General features: G+C 43.3%; 1 protein-coding gene and 1 long non-coding RNA gene across 2 annotated transcripts in view; one reads left to right on the forward strand and one right to left on the reverse strand.

Moving 5' to 3' along the window:
• Window positions 1-918: 918 nt before the first annotated feature.
• Window positions 919-2,311, reverse strand: LOC145721671 (uncharacterized). The gene is made up of 2 exons (XR_014145504.1): window positions 1,963-2,311; window positions 919-1,676 (listed from the first exon to the last, which is right to left on the reverse strand). It is a non-coding gene; the product is annotated as an uncharacterized LOC145721671 (long non-coding RNA).
• A 187-nt stretch (window positions 2,312-2,498) lies between these two features.
• Window positions 2,499-16,740, forward strand: part of ARHGAP21 (Rho GTPase activating protein 21) — a 128,646-nt gene continuing 114,404 nt past the window's right edge. The window contains 2 exon segments of the mRNA XM_081820780.1: window positions 2,499-2,638; window positions 4,003-4,464. Coding sequence (XP_081676906.1) covers window positions 4,387-4,464 — 78 coding nt within the window. The 5' untranslated portion in view covers window positions 2,499-2,638; window positions 4,003-4,386.

Genomic DNA, 16,740 nt, shown 5'->3' on the forward strand with positions numbered 1-16,740 from the left:
TCTTGGAAGAACACCTAGCACAGAGGCGGTGCTATCTAGATGGCAGTCAGTATTATTACTTGAGAGCTCTAATACTTATACACGGAAGTAACAGTTTGCCTTAAGTCACAAGGTAAATGATGGAGCTAGACTGTAATCTTGATGCTTCCATTTACCTTTTATAGAAATGTCTTTCTAGGTTATGTTATTTTCCTACAGTTTCTAAAATGTGTTTACCTCCTTTCATGTCTCCATCCATGGCCAATATTTACTCTCCTTTACCAAACTGAAAATCTTTTTCAAAATCAACATTTATAAAAATTTCCATTGCAAAAATCTTAACCCTAGATGTCCTCAGCTATGAAGTACTCAGTTTAGCCATGCATGCACATTTGCATTTGTAAGGAGTTATTTTGTGCTTGAAATTGTTTTTTCTTTCTGGACATATTCTATAAGCCCACTAGAGGTACACTACTTGAACCCTGCATTTCTATTCACTTCTTGTTAATTTACTCAACAGTATCTAGAACTGGATCCTGCTATAGCCCAGTGGGCTATTCAGTAAATTACCAAATGACTGGTAGGCATTCCCTCTATTTTATTCTTTCTTTCTCTCTCCCTTTCTTTCTTTCTTCTTTTTTCTTTTTCTTTCTTTCTTTCTTTCTTTCTTTCTTTCTTTCTTTCTTTCTTTCTTTCTTTCTTTCTTTCTTTCTTCTTTCTTTCTTCTTTCTTTCTTTTTCTTTCTCTCTCTCTCTCTTTCTTTCTTTGTTGTTGGCTGACTAGTTTTGTCAGGGCCTGTCACGAACATGCAAATTTCATGGCCATATAAAGATGATCCAGTCAAAGTCTTTCCTCTAATTGAGGCTGAGGATTTAGTTGTATATTCTCAATTCTTGGCACCTTCCACTCTGAGGAATATTAAAAATTAAGGCACAGGTATTCAGGCTCCAGGGAGTGTGTTTTTATTTGTTGGTTTGGTTTTTTCCTCATGGAGAAACAGGACCCCAGGCAGCGGACGGGGAGCAGGGGATGGGAAGGTGTCTTAAAATCTTCAGGGGGTAGTGTGGTAAGAAAGAAGGAAAAGGTAAGCAGACCCCGTAGCTTCTTGGTTTTGTTCCTTTTTTTCCCTCAGGATGGTGGTGGCAGCTGATCAGACACAATAGCTGGCAGTCCTCCGCCGGAGTGAGGATACAAATGACCCTCAACAGCACCAGCAGGAGGACTGGGAAAGGGAGTAGGGGTGTGTCTGGGAGAGGGTGAGGATGAGGGTGACAAGGTGACAAACGCCGCCGCTCCAGCGGGCTACCCCACTCCAGCCCCGGGAGGATGCGAGCAGGTCGGTAAGCCACCTCCCCGGGGGTGGTGGGGCTGGGGGTGGGGGTGGGTGGGAAGGGGAGACAGAGGGGCGGTGGCTTTTCCTACCAGGGGAGGGGCAAAGGGTGGAGGGAAGCCTGAGTCAGCAGCCCCTGATTGGCTCGTGTTCTCTCGTCGCGTCTCCGGATTGGGCCATTTGCAGCGGGAGATGTTGTGAGGCGCGGCGGGGCGGAGCGAGCCGCCCGGGGTCTGAGGCAGGCCTCGGGATGGGTGGGGAGGGGCTGCGGTTGTGCTCTGGTCCCGGAGCCGCTGTGACCTGTAGAGTGGAGCGGCGCAGCCACCTTTCCTCGGTTCCGCTAGTCGCGCCGACTTCATTCAACTATCTGCAGATTTAGAAAGGAAAAATAATTGAATGAACAACGCCTCGCTGCGACCCCCTTCCCCCAACACGAGAAACTATTTTGCTGTTGGGCGTGAAAGGACACTCCCTTATTATCTTGAAGTCGCACGTCGCATCGCCGCTTCTTTCCTCTCCCGCAGCCAAAAATAAAAGCCAAAAACAAAATACAGCGCCAAGATATGTTTCCCGCAGTCTGGGACCTGTGACCCTTCAAATTCGCGAACCCAGCCATAGCATTGTCCCCCTCTCCGCCCCTGACAACCAAGCACCTAGTCTTCTTCCCCAGGAGAAACCGCGGTTCCTGGCCGCTCCCGCTCTGCGCTCGGCAGACTGGAGAAGGCAGGGGATGTTTTGTGTGTGCCTGATTTTGGGGGGGGGGGGTGCCGGCGGGCCACTGAGGCCTTGTAGGTCGGAGACGCCTTGGGAGGGGGTTGGCGAGTACCCCCTACCCGGGCTAATCCCCCTTCTCCAGCGTCGGTTCCCGGGACCGTATTATTCAAGACAGAAAATATTCAGCCTCAGAGCCTCCCCTGGGGAGGGGAGGGGAAGGAGGTGGAGTGGGAGGAGGTGGATCCAGGGAGGAAGAAGCGAGAAATCCGCCCCCGGGAAACAGCTCGGCGCGGCAGCGGAGCGAGGCACTTCTGTCACTTGGCGATCGCGGGCGCCCGAGCGCGGCCCCGGCCCGGCCCGGCGAGGCGAGGGGAGAGTCCGGCGGCCGCCGCCCCGCCCCACGCCCTCCCGCGGCGGCCGAGAGCCCGGGGCCGGCCGGGGCAGGTCGCGGCGGTGCCTGGGAGCGGCCGGCCGGGGGCGGCGGCCTCGGAGCTCGGCGGCGGCGGGGCAGCGCCGGATTGTCCTCCCGCTCGGTCCGGCTCGCGCCGGGCGTGCGGGGCGCGCTGCCTGGGGCCAGCCAGCCCCGAGCGGATCCAGTCGCCCCCGCTTTCTCCGGTGCGTGTCTGTTTTACTTTCCGCCTTAGCCGAGAGGGCGTAGCGCCCGCGGGCGGGTGGAGAGCCCGGCTCGCCGCGGGCTCCCTCCCTTCCCGCCACCTCAGGCCACCCCGCCCGGCGCTGGCGCGGGGCCGGAGGGAGCCCGCGGCGGGCACCCGGCGGGGGCGGAGGGGCCGCGCCCGCGTGTGCGGAGCGAGGGAGGGCCGGAGGAAGGAGGGAAGGGCACAAAGGCCGGCGGCGGGCGTCGGGGTCCGGCCGGCCGGCCGTGGAGGAGGGGCGCCTCCCGTCCGCTCATGAATATTAACCGAGCCTGCGGCCTAGCGTGTCCCGGCCGGGCCCGGCGCCCGGCCCGCGTCCCCGCTCCTGCTCGCCGCCGCGCCTCGGAAGCTGGGCCAAGCGGGCTGGGAAGGGTAAGCCCCTTGTTTTTTGTTTTTCCCCCGGGTCTCCCGACACCTTGTTTTAAAAGTACATATTTGGGTCTCCCTTCCCGGGAGATCGAGATTACCGACCCGCCTCTGGAAGGGGCGGAGGAAATAGTGGTAGGTGGGTGGTGGTTTTCTTTTTCCTATTTTTTTTTTTTTTTTTTTTGTCTTCCCTAGGTGGCCCCAGGGAAAGGGAAAGATAGTGTGTCGAATGGTAGTTTGGGGAGCAGCAAGTAAATAAAAGTTGCCCGGGCTGCGGCTTCATTTTTGTCCCTCCAGAATAATGCCCCGGAGAGGGAGTTGCGCCCGGGTCCCACCCGCGGCCGCGCACACCTCCCCGCCCAGCCCCGCCGCGGGCCAAGCAAAACAGCCGCCTCCTCGGGGGCAGCCTCGGGGCGCAGGGGCACGGCTGCGGGCGCCCAGACTTACCCCGCCCGCCAGCAAACGCCGGCCGAGCCGGCGCTGCCCGCCTCCGAGGCTGGCTTTTTGTTTTTATTTTGGTGGGGGGTGTAGGGGAGCGATCAGGGTTTTTGAAAAGTATTACATTTTAATCTCGTGGGGAGAAAACTTCCGTTAAGTGTACGTATCTGGGTGATGCCCAAGAGCCTATACACTCTCTCTTCTGCCCAGAAAATACATTAATTAAAATGCACTTGAAAAGGGAATTTTTTTTTTCCTGAAGGCTGCACACCAACCAGGCGTGTTTGACGCAACCACCGTGCAGTTCCGATGCTTCTCATTTTTTCCCCTGATTTATAGGTTTTTCCTTTTTTCTTTCTGTTTTGTCTGGGAGGATTATTTCCTCTTTTCGTGCGTGAGGTTCATCAGCAGGGACCGAATAATCTTTCTAAGTGTTGGAACCGCGAACTTGGTGTAGACTTGTGGCAAGGCTAAGGTCAGCGTCCGGAGAAAGTTCATGCCCTTAACTATTCCCTGTTCCAGGAGAGATCTCTTTGGGAGCTGACGCTCGAGCCTTCGCGACCCACTCAGATTCCTCTTGGTCACGGAGTAGCGCTGGGAGGAGGAGGGGGACCGCTTTCTGCAGTTGGCCTCATTAGCTGCCAAGAAGACCCGTCTTCTTTGTTTTTTAAGTCTCGAGAAATGGACGAAGACGGTGAAGTCAGTTGAAGTCCGAAGAAATCCATCAGGGCGTTTTGAAGGGGCTTCATAAAAACATTTCATTCCCCAGGCACATTACTTGTTTCACCAGCCCTGCACCTCCTCGGAGCCTGGTGTGGAATTCTTCCCTTTTTGGTGTGTGGTGGCATTCCGCCCCCCCAATGTGGACTCCAAAGGGTTGGTCCCTTCTTTGTAATTTGAAATGAAATGATGGCCACACGTCGGACTGGTCTACCGGAGGGAGATGGTGACAAGCTCAAGGCCTGCGGGTCCCCCACCTGCGAGGTAAGCACAGAGGCAGCATCTTTGGGCCACTGTCTACAAGGTGTCCTGCCGGTGGGGTGGGGTGGAGTGGGGTGGGGGTGGGTCAGCTGCCATGGGCCTCAGGAGAGGCTTTGGGGCCTTTGGGCTGATTTGTGGGAGTGTCCCAGCTTGACCCTAGGGCGGTGCAACCTTGCCCATTTTTGTTTCCAGGAACTTCCAGTGATTCTTCTGCAAGAAGGGTTTCTTCACTTTGAAATTCCCCATCTTGCCCATGCATCACCTCAGAGTAGGGAATTCTCCCATTTCAGGTGACTGGGAATACTGCAAGTGTCTCTCTTTTCCTTCAGTTCCCATCCGCCAGTAGTTTTGGAGTTGGGCCGGTTAGGGGATGCCTTTGTGCATTTTGTGGGTATGTATGCAAGATTGGCTACCAGAGGTGGAGAGACGGCAGCGGGTATGCTTGTTGTAACGGGACCTCAGTCTCACTTTGGCTTTGATGAGTATTCTGGCTTGCTGTTGATGTGGATCTCTGCTCTGGGTAGAAAAACAAGTCTTTTCCCGTGGACAGTTTAAGCACAGCCCTGAAAAACAGATTTATAGAGTTGTAATTCCAACTCCCTGAAAAATCTCCTGACATTACTGTTCTTTTATTTATGCCCTTCTTTTCACTGCTCAGAAGTTCTGTGAGCTGCCCTGGGGTATCAGGTGGCTTGCATTGCCTTTAGACCATCATCTTTGGGAAGGCTCAGATGATTATATGCCAGGCTTCCTGAAATTTTTTGAGCAGGCAGGACAGAAATCAGAAAATCCATTGATTTATGACACCCATATGCCCTGTTGCCTCTTATATTCTTTCTTCTCTTTATATATGTATATATATATAGTCTCTATATGTTATATTTCATTCTGTAACGACTGTATTGTGTTTACTTGGTCATTGGTTTCTGTAATTTGCTTGCTAAATGTACTGAATATTGTTACCCTTTAAACTTTACTTTTGAGCCGTCTATATTTTTATTGAAGGATTGAATAGATTATAGTAACATCCCCCAAAAGAGGCTTTACTCTCACTATTTCTTTTGTACCTTGTAAGTGTTAAATTTTAACTTCACGGCCATTGAAACAAGGTCTAGTTCTTGAGTGTGTGAGTTTTGGCATTTTAATAAAAATGAGTCAAGTTAAATTTTTGTTTTTAAAGCATGCAGAGAAACTTGCTTCATGTAGCTCACTTCATACAGCTCACTTCATACAGGATTAGAAAGTTTATGCAGAAAATACAGGGAGGTGGGTACTGTACAACTCCTTAGAACTAGAAGTTTACAGTTAGAATCAGTGTTTTACTTTTTGACACCTGTAAACACCTGCTTGCAGGTGAAAACGTGATTAAGTATAACACCACAGTCCTCTGATCATGGTAAACCATAATAACTCCTTTTGGAAGGCCTACCTCCAACTTGGAGATTGCTTAATGTGTATTGTAGTTACATAATAATATGTACTGTGGTCCCAAAGCCTCATTTGTCTTTGTCTTGTGAATACTTCAATTAGCATGCTATTTGCATTATATTTGCAAAAACTAATATTATTTGTTTTTTGGTTTTTTTTTTTTTTTTTTAATCATTTAAGGGATCTCCCAAAACCAAGAATTTATAATAGATACATCTTGTCCTTGGCTAGGGAGCAGTGTTTCCAGTTGCAAACTTGCTTACATTAACACGGAGAGTTACGTATTTTTTTAAGGGCTGTGAAATTTATTTTCATTTGACTGTTACTGCTGGCGTAGACATATTATTTGTAGTTTGGGGACCAAGAAAACAGTATATTGCCTGTATTTTGCTCATTTAAAGATTATACACAGAACTTGAGTTTGGTATTAAGCTATCATATTGTTTGGATTTTTAAAGAATAGGTAGGTATTTTTTGCTTAATATGTGGGAATGGAAATAAAGGGGCTGTATGCTGTCAGACAGCATTTTAAAATCTCAGTTTAAGGAGTAATTATTGCCTGTTTCATTGTTGTGTATTTAGCTCTCATTGATACTTCTGATGCACTTTAAATCTTGTGAGTATTTACTAGTAATAAAGAGAGAGTCGCCACTGGAATACTTTGGGTTGATATCTATTCAAGTCTTTGAACACTGCACTTAATTTTTATGCTTAATTTTATTAGAAGTATTACATTCTAGAGTTGTATACGGTCATTCTTTAAAAACTTTTAGAAACCAGTAGCTAAATGTGTGTTTGTAAATTTACGTGTGTTTTTACCTAACGAAGACACGAGCATATATGTCTTAATATTAATGTTGTTAATCAGCCAAAAAACTTAACTGTGCAGGACAGAAGAAACTGATATAGTAAATTAATAGGAATCTCTGATTCATGACTTATCTAGTTAGTTAATTCCACCTTTTATAAATAAGGGCTACTGCTTTGTTGAAGAACATTCAGAAACTTGTTCATCTTATATATTAGAATCTAATTGTGTTGGTACATGAATAAATATAAGCACCCCTCCCCAAGGATATACTGGAAGGTTAAAAACCAAACAACTAACAAACAATCCTCTTCAAATAATGAATTGTGACAATTCAGTAGACTGTATCTTGGGATTGTACAGTAAGGATGGCACAATTCTACTCATGCAGAGTTATAGACTTTGCATGTCTGCAAATAATCGTATCACTCACTCTGAGCTGGTAAGTGTGTTTTGGTGTGTGTCTGTGTGCAGTCTGGTCTGTGAACTATTCCGACATCTCGCCTTGAGTGGCTTTGCTCGCAGAATCGCTTAATTTAGACCCTGAATCCTTGGTGATATGATCACCCCTTTCATGTCCTATAGAGCTCATCCTTCAAGGTTCAGCTTGCCTCTTTTTTTTTTTAACCAAAGGTGAAAACTTATTCCTCAGCTTTTTAGACCACATTATTTTTCCTATTTATTTTTTTTAAGGTTTTATTCATTTATTTGACAGAGAGAGTGGGCGCACAAGCAGGGGGAGGGGCAGAGGGAGAGGGAGAAGCAGACTCCCCGTTGAGCAGGGATTCCCTGCACAGGGCTGATCCCAGGACCTGGATCATGACCTGAGCCGAAGGCAGACGCTTAACCGCTTAACCGACTGAGCCACCCAGACGCCCCTATTTTTCCTATTTCTAATATTTATATTACTTTTTATCTGTAGGCAATAGTATTGCCCAGTAATAGAATTTTTAGCACTTTCATTGTCTGTTGTTAAATGTGTTTACTGATGCTAATCAGTATTATTTATTAATTTATTTCATTTTATGTCTGGCTTCTTCATCCAGACTCAGATTATCCTATGACTGAGTATTACAGCTGATGAAAGATAATTGTAGGTTGATTTTGGAATAATGTAAATAATACAGCAAGGCATTTTTCAGTGTATGAACTCATGAGGATTCATACTTTTGCTCCTCTTTCTGGAATACTGTGCACTTTGCTTTTATCTCAGACTCCCTTGTTCCTTCTCAGGCGCTCTTCTGCTTTCTCTCTCTCTCCCTGGGGTTCCTGGTCCTCTCTGCCCCTTTCACGTGGGCTTTACGTAGAGCCAGGCTTTTGCCATTCCTCTTCTCTTCTCTTTTTCACTGTCTGGGTTTCATTTTACGCTCTCTCATGGCTTTACTCTGCATGCTGGGGACTCCAAATTTATAGCTCAATCGCAGGTTTTGTAGTTGGATCTCCAGACCTATGTAGCCTTTTGCCTATTTACTAAACAGTTTTGTGGGTTTTTTTTAATTGCCCACAGGCATTTCAAACTTAACAAATTCTACTCTTACCAGCAACCTTCCCCTCTTCTTTTAGTGAGTAGCACAGCTATCTCCTTATCTGTCCCAGTCAAAAACCAGGTTATCATCCTTGACCCTCCTCTCTCCTCATTCCTCCTATCCAAAGTCCTGTCGAGTCTGCATTCCACATCCCACCGCCACTACCTGAGTTCAGGTCAGCTGCATCTCGGTGTTGAGCCACCGGCCGGCCAGGCTTCCTAACTACTTTCCCAGTTGCCCAGCCTTGAGCAGCACTCTACCCCTGCCATAGTTACAGTGCTCCTCCTGAAATCGAAGGCCGATTGTTACGTACCCCTGTGTAAAACAATTTTCTGGCTTCCCGTTGCCTTTGGGATAAAGTTCAAACTCCTGAGAAGTCTGCAAGGACAGTAAATAATCTGGCCCGCCCTTCTCCCACACTTCCTGTGCTTCCTATGCTGTCCGTTCCACAAGCCTCTCCACTTTGGGTCCTTGCAAATGCTGTTTTCTCCCACCCTTCCTTCCACCTGCCCCTCCTCCACCCCTCTCTCCTCCATGCCTGATTTTCCTCATCATGCTGGTCTCTTCTTCAACATCACTTCCTCAGGAAAGCCTTTCCTGACCCTCCAAGACTGGATTAGCTGCCCCAGAGCATTATCCCAAAACACCCTGTACTTTATCAGGAATAGTGCTTGCAAGTTATTTATCTCTATTCCCCCCTGGACTGCAACCCCTGTAAGAACAGGCACCATGTTTGCTTCTCCTGTGTCTGGCTCATAGTAGGTGCTCAGTAAATAGTGTTGAATTAATGAATATGTAGGAAGGGCTTTAATTTTATTCACTGTTCACTTAGATTCAGTACCTTGTACTGTCTTGATTATCCACCTACCTCATTGATCCCTCCTTCTCACTTCTCAGTACCTGGATTTCCTCAACTTTCTGGCCTGCTAAATCTTCATATACATCAGAGTTTGACCCTCTTTTCTTCTCTCTGTGCTCACTATCATGACTTTAAACATCAAGTATATACTGATAATCCATACTTATGTCTATATATTTGTGTGTGTGTGTGTGTTGTCTCCACCCATTTGGTCTCTATATCCCTTGAATTCAGATTCCTACGTCCACCTGACCACTCAGTCTCCACTTGAATAGTAAACAGGCATATCGAAAACCGAACTCCTGATTCTCTACATCTCTTCCTGCCCACCTTCCTAGTTTTCTCCTCCTTTCCAGCACTGGCCCTCCTGCCTTCCAGGTCAGGCTTCTTGGAGTGATCTTTGATCTCTCTCATGCATACCATGCAAATCTGGTTGACTGTCTCACAGCTTCAAGTGCTTGCCAGCCTCGAGTCTGTTCTCCACACAGGAACCAGAGTGGACCTTCTGTAAATCAGAGCATGTCACTCCTTTGCTCACATTCCTCAGGAGGCTTCTCATTTCCCTCAGGGTTAAAAGCCGAAGTTCTTCCGTACCCTGCAAAGCCCTGCACAATTTGCCCTCCCACCTCCCGAATCTCACCTCCTGCTGCTCTCACTCACTGTCCTCACTCTGTACTAGCCATTCTGGACTCTTGTGCACACACACTGGGTATGGCATTCCCCAGAGCCTTCCCACCACTAGCTGTACCGTCCACTTGGAGCACTGTCCCCGCTCAGGCGTCCCCAGGGCTCGCTTCCTCATCTCCTTGAGGTTTTGCCTTGAGGTCACCTGAGTGAGGCCTTTGCTGACCATTGAGTTTATTGAACTCCTCTCTCCTTCTCCCACGACACAACCTGCCCTCCTTCCTTGCTGTGTTTTTCTCCCCTGTCACTTACTCTCCACGTAACATGCTTATCCATCTGATTTTGCTTATTTGTTTGGGCAGATCATGTATCTAAAATAAAAGTGTTAAGTGCAGTTCGTTTTGTTCACATGGTATTTTCTGTGCCTAGAAGAATGCCTAGCCCATTATTGGCCCACAAATATTTTTTCCAATGAGTGAATGAATGAGTGAATCAAGACTAAGAAAAATTCTAAAATGTTACTGAGTTTGTATATGGGTACATAACATGTGAATACTTAATGTAGATTGTACAGAAGTGTGTAGGGTGTGAGTATTTTGTCTTCTAGACCTCCATTTCCATTAGGACTGCTCTTCACATCTTGGTGCCTTTTTTCTTTGCATCTTTCCTCCCTTTGGGAAGCTGGTAACCAAGTAACAGTAACCCAGTGTGTAGCACACATGTATGAAATAATTTGCACTAAGAGGTGAGATAATGGTAATTAACACACCAGTGGATGGGGAATCAGGCTGGCGGGGAAACTATAAAAAGACAATATGCCTGTATTGGTAAAATTTTTTTTCTTAAAATGAATGGCTAATATACTAATGTTCTTTATTAAATATCTTGTAATATAAACATTTCATTGCAAGTTAAAAATGATCACGACATTGATTATGACAAAATGTTAGCAGTTGTTAATTCTAGATGATGAGAATTTGGGGATTATATTATTTTTGTATTTTCTCTTTTTTGCTTAATTCCAAAACTATGATAAAAAGACACCATTTACAGATTTTTTAAAATGGGCAATATGTTACTAGTCTTGTGGAAATCTGGTTTCTAGAAAACCTACACTGCTTAAAATAATACTTAAATACTCTTTGAGAAGGATACACACTACACAAAACAATACTTGAGTATTTTTTTAAAAGCATGTGTTTTTTTTCAGGGGAGGCCGAGGATTCATTCTAGGCTCGTTGTACTACCATGTAATATAACACTATTATTTAACTTGAAACATGTGTTCCTTTGTATACCTGAGTCTGTATGTCAGAATACCATTGCATGTCAAACGCTTTATGCTGCGGGTTGGGATTAAAGGGAAAGCCTGCCAGAATTCAGACTAGCAGAAGCAGCAGCAGGTATGAAGTGACATTTCAGCAGAAGTCCCGATTTGAATGGATTGGATGGGACCCTATCACTAGATACAGGCCATCAACAAATGAGTACCCCCGGCTGCAGAAAATTTCTCCATACATTGTCAGTGTTCCTTAGCGTTCATTTCTTCTAAGATAAACATTTTGTGAAGTCCTTATTCCTTGGTTACAGAATCTCTGATCCTTTCTTCATTTCTTTAGTTTTCACCAGGTCAGATAATTCTAGTACAAAAGTGATAATCTGTTTCTTTTGTTCTTTGCTTTGTGAAGGGACCTGTCATCTTAACGATAGTTAACAACAATATGGTGATTTCAGCGTGAGCAATGCTAGTGTGGGTAAAGACGCACAGATGCGTTACTGAATGCAGCTACTTTCTGTTACCGAAAGACCATATGGGAGGCACTTGTTTTTCTTTCTGGTTGATGTGATTAGATTAGTAAACAAAAAGGTTATTGGACTTAAAGATTGTCCTATTATTTATCTAATTTTAATTGACCATGAAGAATTAAATATGTTAAATCTTATGAGCCTTCTATATGTTCTGTTGGTTTGGAGTAGGAAGACATCTTCATGTAAAAGCTTCATTTTGGATTGCTTCCACCGAAATAGTTTTTGAGTGAAGCTTCATATTCTTAAAAAAATTGAGTATTGTGCAAATAGGTTATTTCACAATAAAATCTGGAAGATGGCCTTTTGTACTTCTAAAATAATCTGAGAGACAAATGGATACACTGTACTTTGGTTTAAAAACTAAATGTGATGGAAATTGTTTTTTGTAAGTCCTCTTTCTTCTAGTTATCTATTAATATGCAAGGAATCCCCTTGTATAGATTTGTGAATAAGGGAATAGATTGAGAACCCAAATCTGATATTTCTGAATGCTCACCTACCTTTGGGAAAGTTTTTAGGCAGACCAGAGCAAACTATTATTATCAAAAACTGGCAAGTTAAAGAGTGTATTTACTTTTCCTTAGTCACACTGGCTGCTGTTGAGTCTTCTATTTGATACTGGGCGTGTTTTTGATTCAGAATTGGTTTCTTCTTGCCTTTTCCCCTTGTCGCACACCCCTGTTCTGGATTCACATCTGGCACTCAGGAATAGTGCTACATATGGAGTGCTGCTCCTGATCCCGCAACTTCTTTTTCCTTCTTATAACCAAGTGAGGACATAGTCTTAGTCTCTTGACTTACACTCTTGTTCACTTCATTAATCTTTCATATATCTTGAAATTCTTAAGAACTTCTTAAGAAAATCAAGATGTTCTTTTTTTTTTTTTTTTTTTAAAGATTTTATTTATCTGAGAGAGAGAGAATGAGAGAACACAAGAGGGGGTAGGGTCAGAGGGAGAAGCAGACTCCCCGCCGAGCAGGGAGCCCGATGTGGGACTCGATCCTGGGACTCCAGGATCATGACCTGAGCCGAAGGCAGTCGCTTAACCAACTGAGCCACCCAGGCGCCAAGATGTTCTTTTTTCTTACAATGTGGAGAGTATCCTTAAATATCAATAGATAGAAAGCTGGATTTGTGATCACATTTCTCCTGGATATCTTATCTCCTATGATCTTGGGGATTAATAGGTATCATTTTTTTTTTTTAAGCCTCAAGATATCTAGGCATCTTTAATTCCTAGAAGTTTGCTAATAAGTAAAGATTCTATATTTAAAAGAACTTGTGTTAGCTTGTCAATGAGTCTTACTTTCTCCTCTGGGTTCTGCGTATTGGCTTCTGGAAACATATCTATCTAGCGAATGTGAAGGGAAGGAAATGCTCTGGGCACCCAGTTTAAATCAGATATTTATTATAATGCTTTTAGGAAATGTTTTCAATTTACTTTTGTTTTCATTTAATGATATATTATAGACACCATTCTCTGCCCATAGGGAAGATATATACAGTTGACCCTGAACAGCACAGGTTTGAACTGTGTGGGTCTACTTACATGAGGATATTTTTCGACAAAAACAAGACAGTACAGTAAATATATTTTCTTTTCTTTATGATTTTGTTAATAACATATTTTCTCTAGCTTACTTCACTGTAAGAATAGACTATATAATACATATAATATACAAAATATGTTTTAATCGACTGTTTCTGTCATCAGTAAGGTGTCCAGTCAACAGTAAGTTTTGGGGAATAGAGAGTTATACAGAAATTTTGAACTATGTGGGGGTCAGCACCCCTTCTGTACATGTGGGTCTCTCTATGTAGATGGATAGTGGATAAATAGACATATACATACTTAGACACACACACATACATATATCTTACCAATTTTGTAAATGGAGGAAAAGAAACTTAGAAAGCACTGTACAAAGGTATTATTTTTTAAGATTTTTATTTATTTATTTGACAGAGAGAGAGAGCGAGAGAGGGAACACAAGCAGGGGGATTGGGAGAGGGAGAGGCAGGCTTCCCGCTGAGCAGGGAGGCCGATGCGGGGCTCCATCCCAGGACCCTGGGATCATGACCCGAGCCGAAGGCAGACACTTAACAACTGAGCCACCCAGGAACCCCTGTACAAAGGTATTTTTAAGGATTGTAATATGGGAAAGAGATAAGATTTATTCTGTATGGCTATGGAGGGCAGCGCTAGGATCAGTGGATAGATAGATGAGCCAATTTATTCAGCTCAGTATTCAGAAGAAAAAAATTTTTAATAGAAGGTAACTGAGATTGAATGTATTCTTTGCAGATAGGATGACCTTCACTTGGGGAATAACAGACAGAATTCCTGTGTTGGTAGGAATTTAAGCCAGGCAAATCTGAGTGATCATTAGAATCACTTGGACAACTTATAAAACCACAGATTCTTCTTTCCACCATTAAGCTAATGAATTAGAATCCCTGGAAGTGAGACTGAAAAGCCTTAACTTTTAAAAAGATCCCCTGGTGACCTTCCAAGTTTGAGAAAAACAGGACTAAAAGGCATTCATAGCTCCTTCCAAAGTCTGAATTCTTATGGTACCCTGATTTTGGAATTTTCCCGACCAAATTGAAATCAGTGTAAAGAAAACAGGCAAAAATATGGAGAGAAAATTTAAATGACTAAACAAGTGAAAATTTCAAGATTAAAATTGTAATTATTTTTCTCCTATTTGTAATCATATGTATTTCTACATGTCATTAGTATTCCGACGTAATATTCTTTTCGGATAAAATAAACTTTATGTCAAAGAGCACTTTAAAATTCAACAGTGATACGTGACACACATTTTTGTGTGTATGTTATACGTTGATCAAAAGTTAACATTTTTAAAGCGATAGAGCTCTGGCTCTGTTCATATTGAAGCTATAGTTACCTTTTAGCTGTATTATAAAAGTAATTTGTTTAGTGTCATTTACAGAAGGGTGTATTTTCTTTAAGCAAATAACTGTTAGAATAATTTCTCTTGTGCATCTTATAGTCATTTGTTCGTATTAGCTATCAAGAATAGGAAAAGTTACAATGGAATAAAGTATGTGTATACTTATTCTCTCTCTGTATGTGCTCTTTCATATTTGTCATTCATATATATCTCTATGGTGCTCTTTACTTAAGTATACATCATGAAGGGTTTCAGAAGGTATTCTAACATAATAATAATAAACAAATCATCATCAGAAGAATTCTGTCTACATACCCTTCCTCATTTAACACCAGCAGCTATACTGTCTGTCTGTTGAATCAGTCTTGTCTTTCAATCTTACGGAATGTGAGATGCACTGGATAACACAATGCAAATACAATGTAAGCTAATCACAGAGTCCAATTGCCAATTCTGCAAAAGAAGCAGGATTTCTTGAAGTCATCGAAAGTGATGTTGGAGAAGGAGCAAAGCCACTGACAAGATAAGGAGGATCTGGCAGAGTGAGACCAGTAAGCAAATGAAGAAGGCATAACCGAGGTTGATAGGCATCTCAAAAGAGAATGATTTGAATTCAAAGGATTAAGAGAAGCCTTTGAGAAAACTGTGATGGCATATATGCGATGTATTTCTTGTCTTCTAGGAAGTGATGTTTAGTTTAGACCCCATGCTTGAATCTCTGTTTCAAGAGACACTAAAAAGTGGGTATGAATATATCAGTAGAAGAAGGAATGGCAGTGGTGAATGGATTTCTCTTTTGCTTTCTTTTCCTAGGATAAAGACGGTGCCTCTGAGTTAATAGGAAATCCCAGCTTCCCTAATTGACTTTGATATAAAGCTGTTGAAACAGAGGTCCAGCGCTGCTGCTTCAAAGTTCCTCCTGTTATACTAGTTGTTAGATACCCAAATATTTTAGAGTTCTGAATATTTTACATGCCTTTATTGGGGTATGATTGATATGTAAAAAGCTTACATATTTAATGTGTACAACTCAGTGGGTTTGGGGATAAGTATACACCATGAAACCATTCCCTCCATGAGGGCTGTAAACGTTAATCATGACCTCAAGTTTCCTCTTGCCCCTGTATTATTGTTACTGCAATTTTTGTGTGTGTGTGGTAAGAGCTCTTAACATAAGATCTATCCTCTTAGTAAATTTTAAGTATACAGTATTGTTAGCTATAAGCACTAAGCTCTGGAGTAGGTCTCCAGAATCTTGCATAAGTGAAACTTTGTACCCTTTGACAATCACCTTCCCATTTCCCCTACTCCCTAGCCCCTCGCAATGTACTCTCATCTTCTGTGAGTCTATTTCAGATTTCACATATAAGTGAGATCATATAGTATTTATCTACTTTTCCATGACTCACTTATTTCACTTAGCATAATATCCTCCAGGTTCATTCATGTTGTCACAAATGGAAGGATTTCTTTCTTTTTTAAGTCTGAATAATATTATCTTCGAGATCCTGATTTCAGTTCTTTTGGATAAGTACCCAGAAGTGTGGGATTGCTGGATCATATGATAGTTCTATTTTTAATTTTTTGAGGAGCCTCCATATAATGGCTGTACCAATTTACATTCTCAGCAACAGTGTGCCATGGTTCTCTTTTTTCCCCATTTTCACTAACACCGTTTGCATTTTTTTTTTTTTTTTAATAATAGCCATTCTAACAGGATGAGGTGATATCTCACTGTGGTTTTGGTTTGCAATTTCCTGATGATTAGTGAGGTTCAGCACCCTTTACATGCGTATTGGCCATTTGTATGTCTTTGTAGAAATGTGTGCTTAGGTCCTTTGCCCATTTTTTAATTGATATACTTTTTTGTTTTGTTTTGTTTTTTTAGCTGCCTTCATTTCTGCCTCTCACTAGTTTTGGCTGCCTAGAGCACCAGCGATGCCTTAGCAAAATGTGCAGTTGATTAAAAATCATACTAGTAGGTACAGTTGCACTATAGACAGTGGGACCTAGTGGGAGAGACTAGGTACGCCTGGAGCCTTTCTTGGGGTGGTATGAGCCAAACTAGAATCCCCAGATGAAGATAGTGACAGAACTTCATATCGTAATCGTAGTTTATGGTTACTAGAACTGCATTGCTCTAGACAAGAGATAATGCAAATTGTCTTCAGTTTAGGTGAGGAATTTGGAAGAAGAATCATTTTTCCCTATTTAATCCTTAGCTTCTGTCACCACTCTTGGCTGTCTTTATTTGATCATAATCTTGTATCTAACTCTTACTTTAAACTAGTTACTGAAACGTTGTG

Source organism: Leptonychotes weddellii, chromosome 5 (genome assembly GCF_054177405.1).
Source record: "Leptonychotes weddellii isolate Sample4059 chromosome 5, ASM5417740v2, whole genome shotgun sequence".
NCBI lineage: Eukaryota > Metazoa > Chordata > Mammalia > Carnivora > Phocidae > Leptonychotes > Leptonychotes weddellii.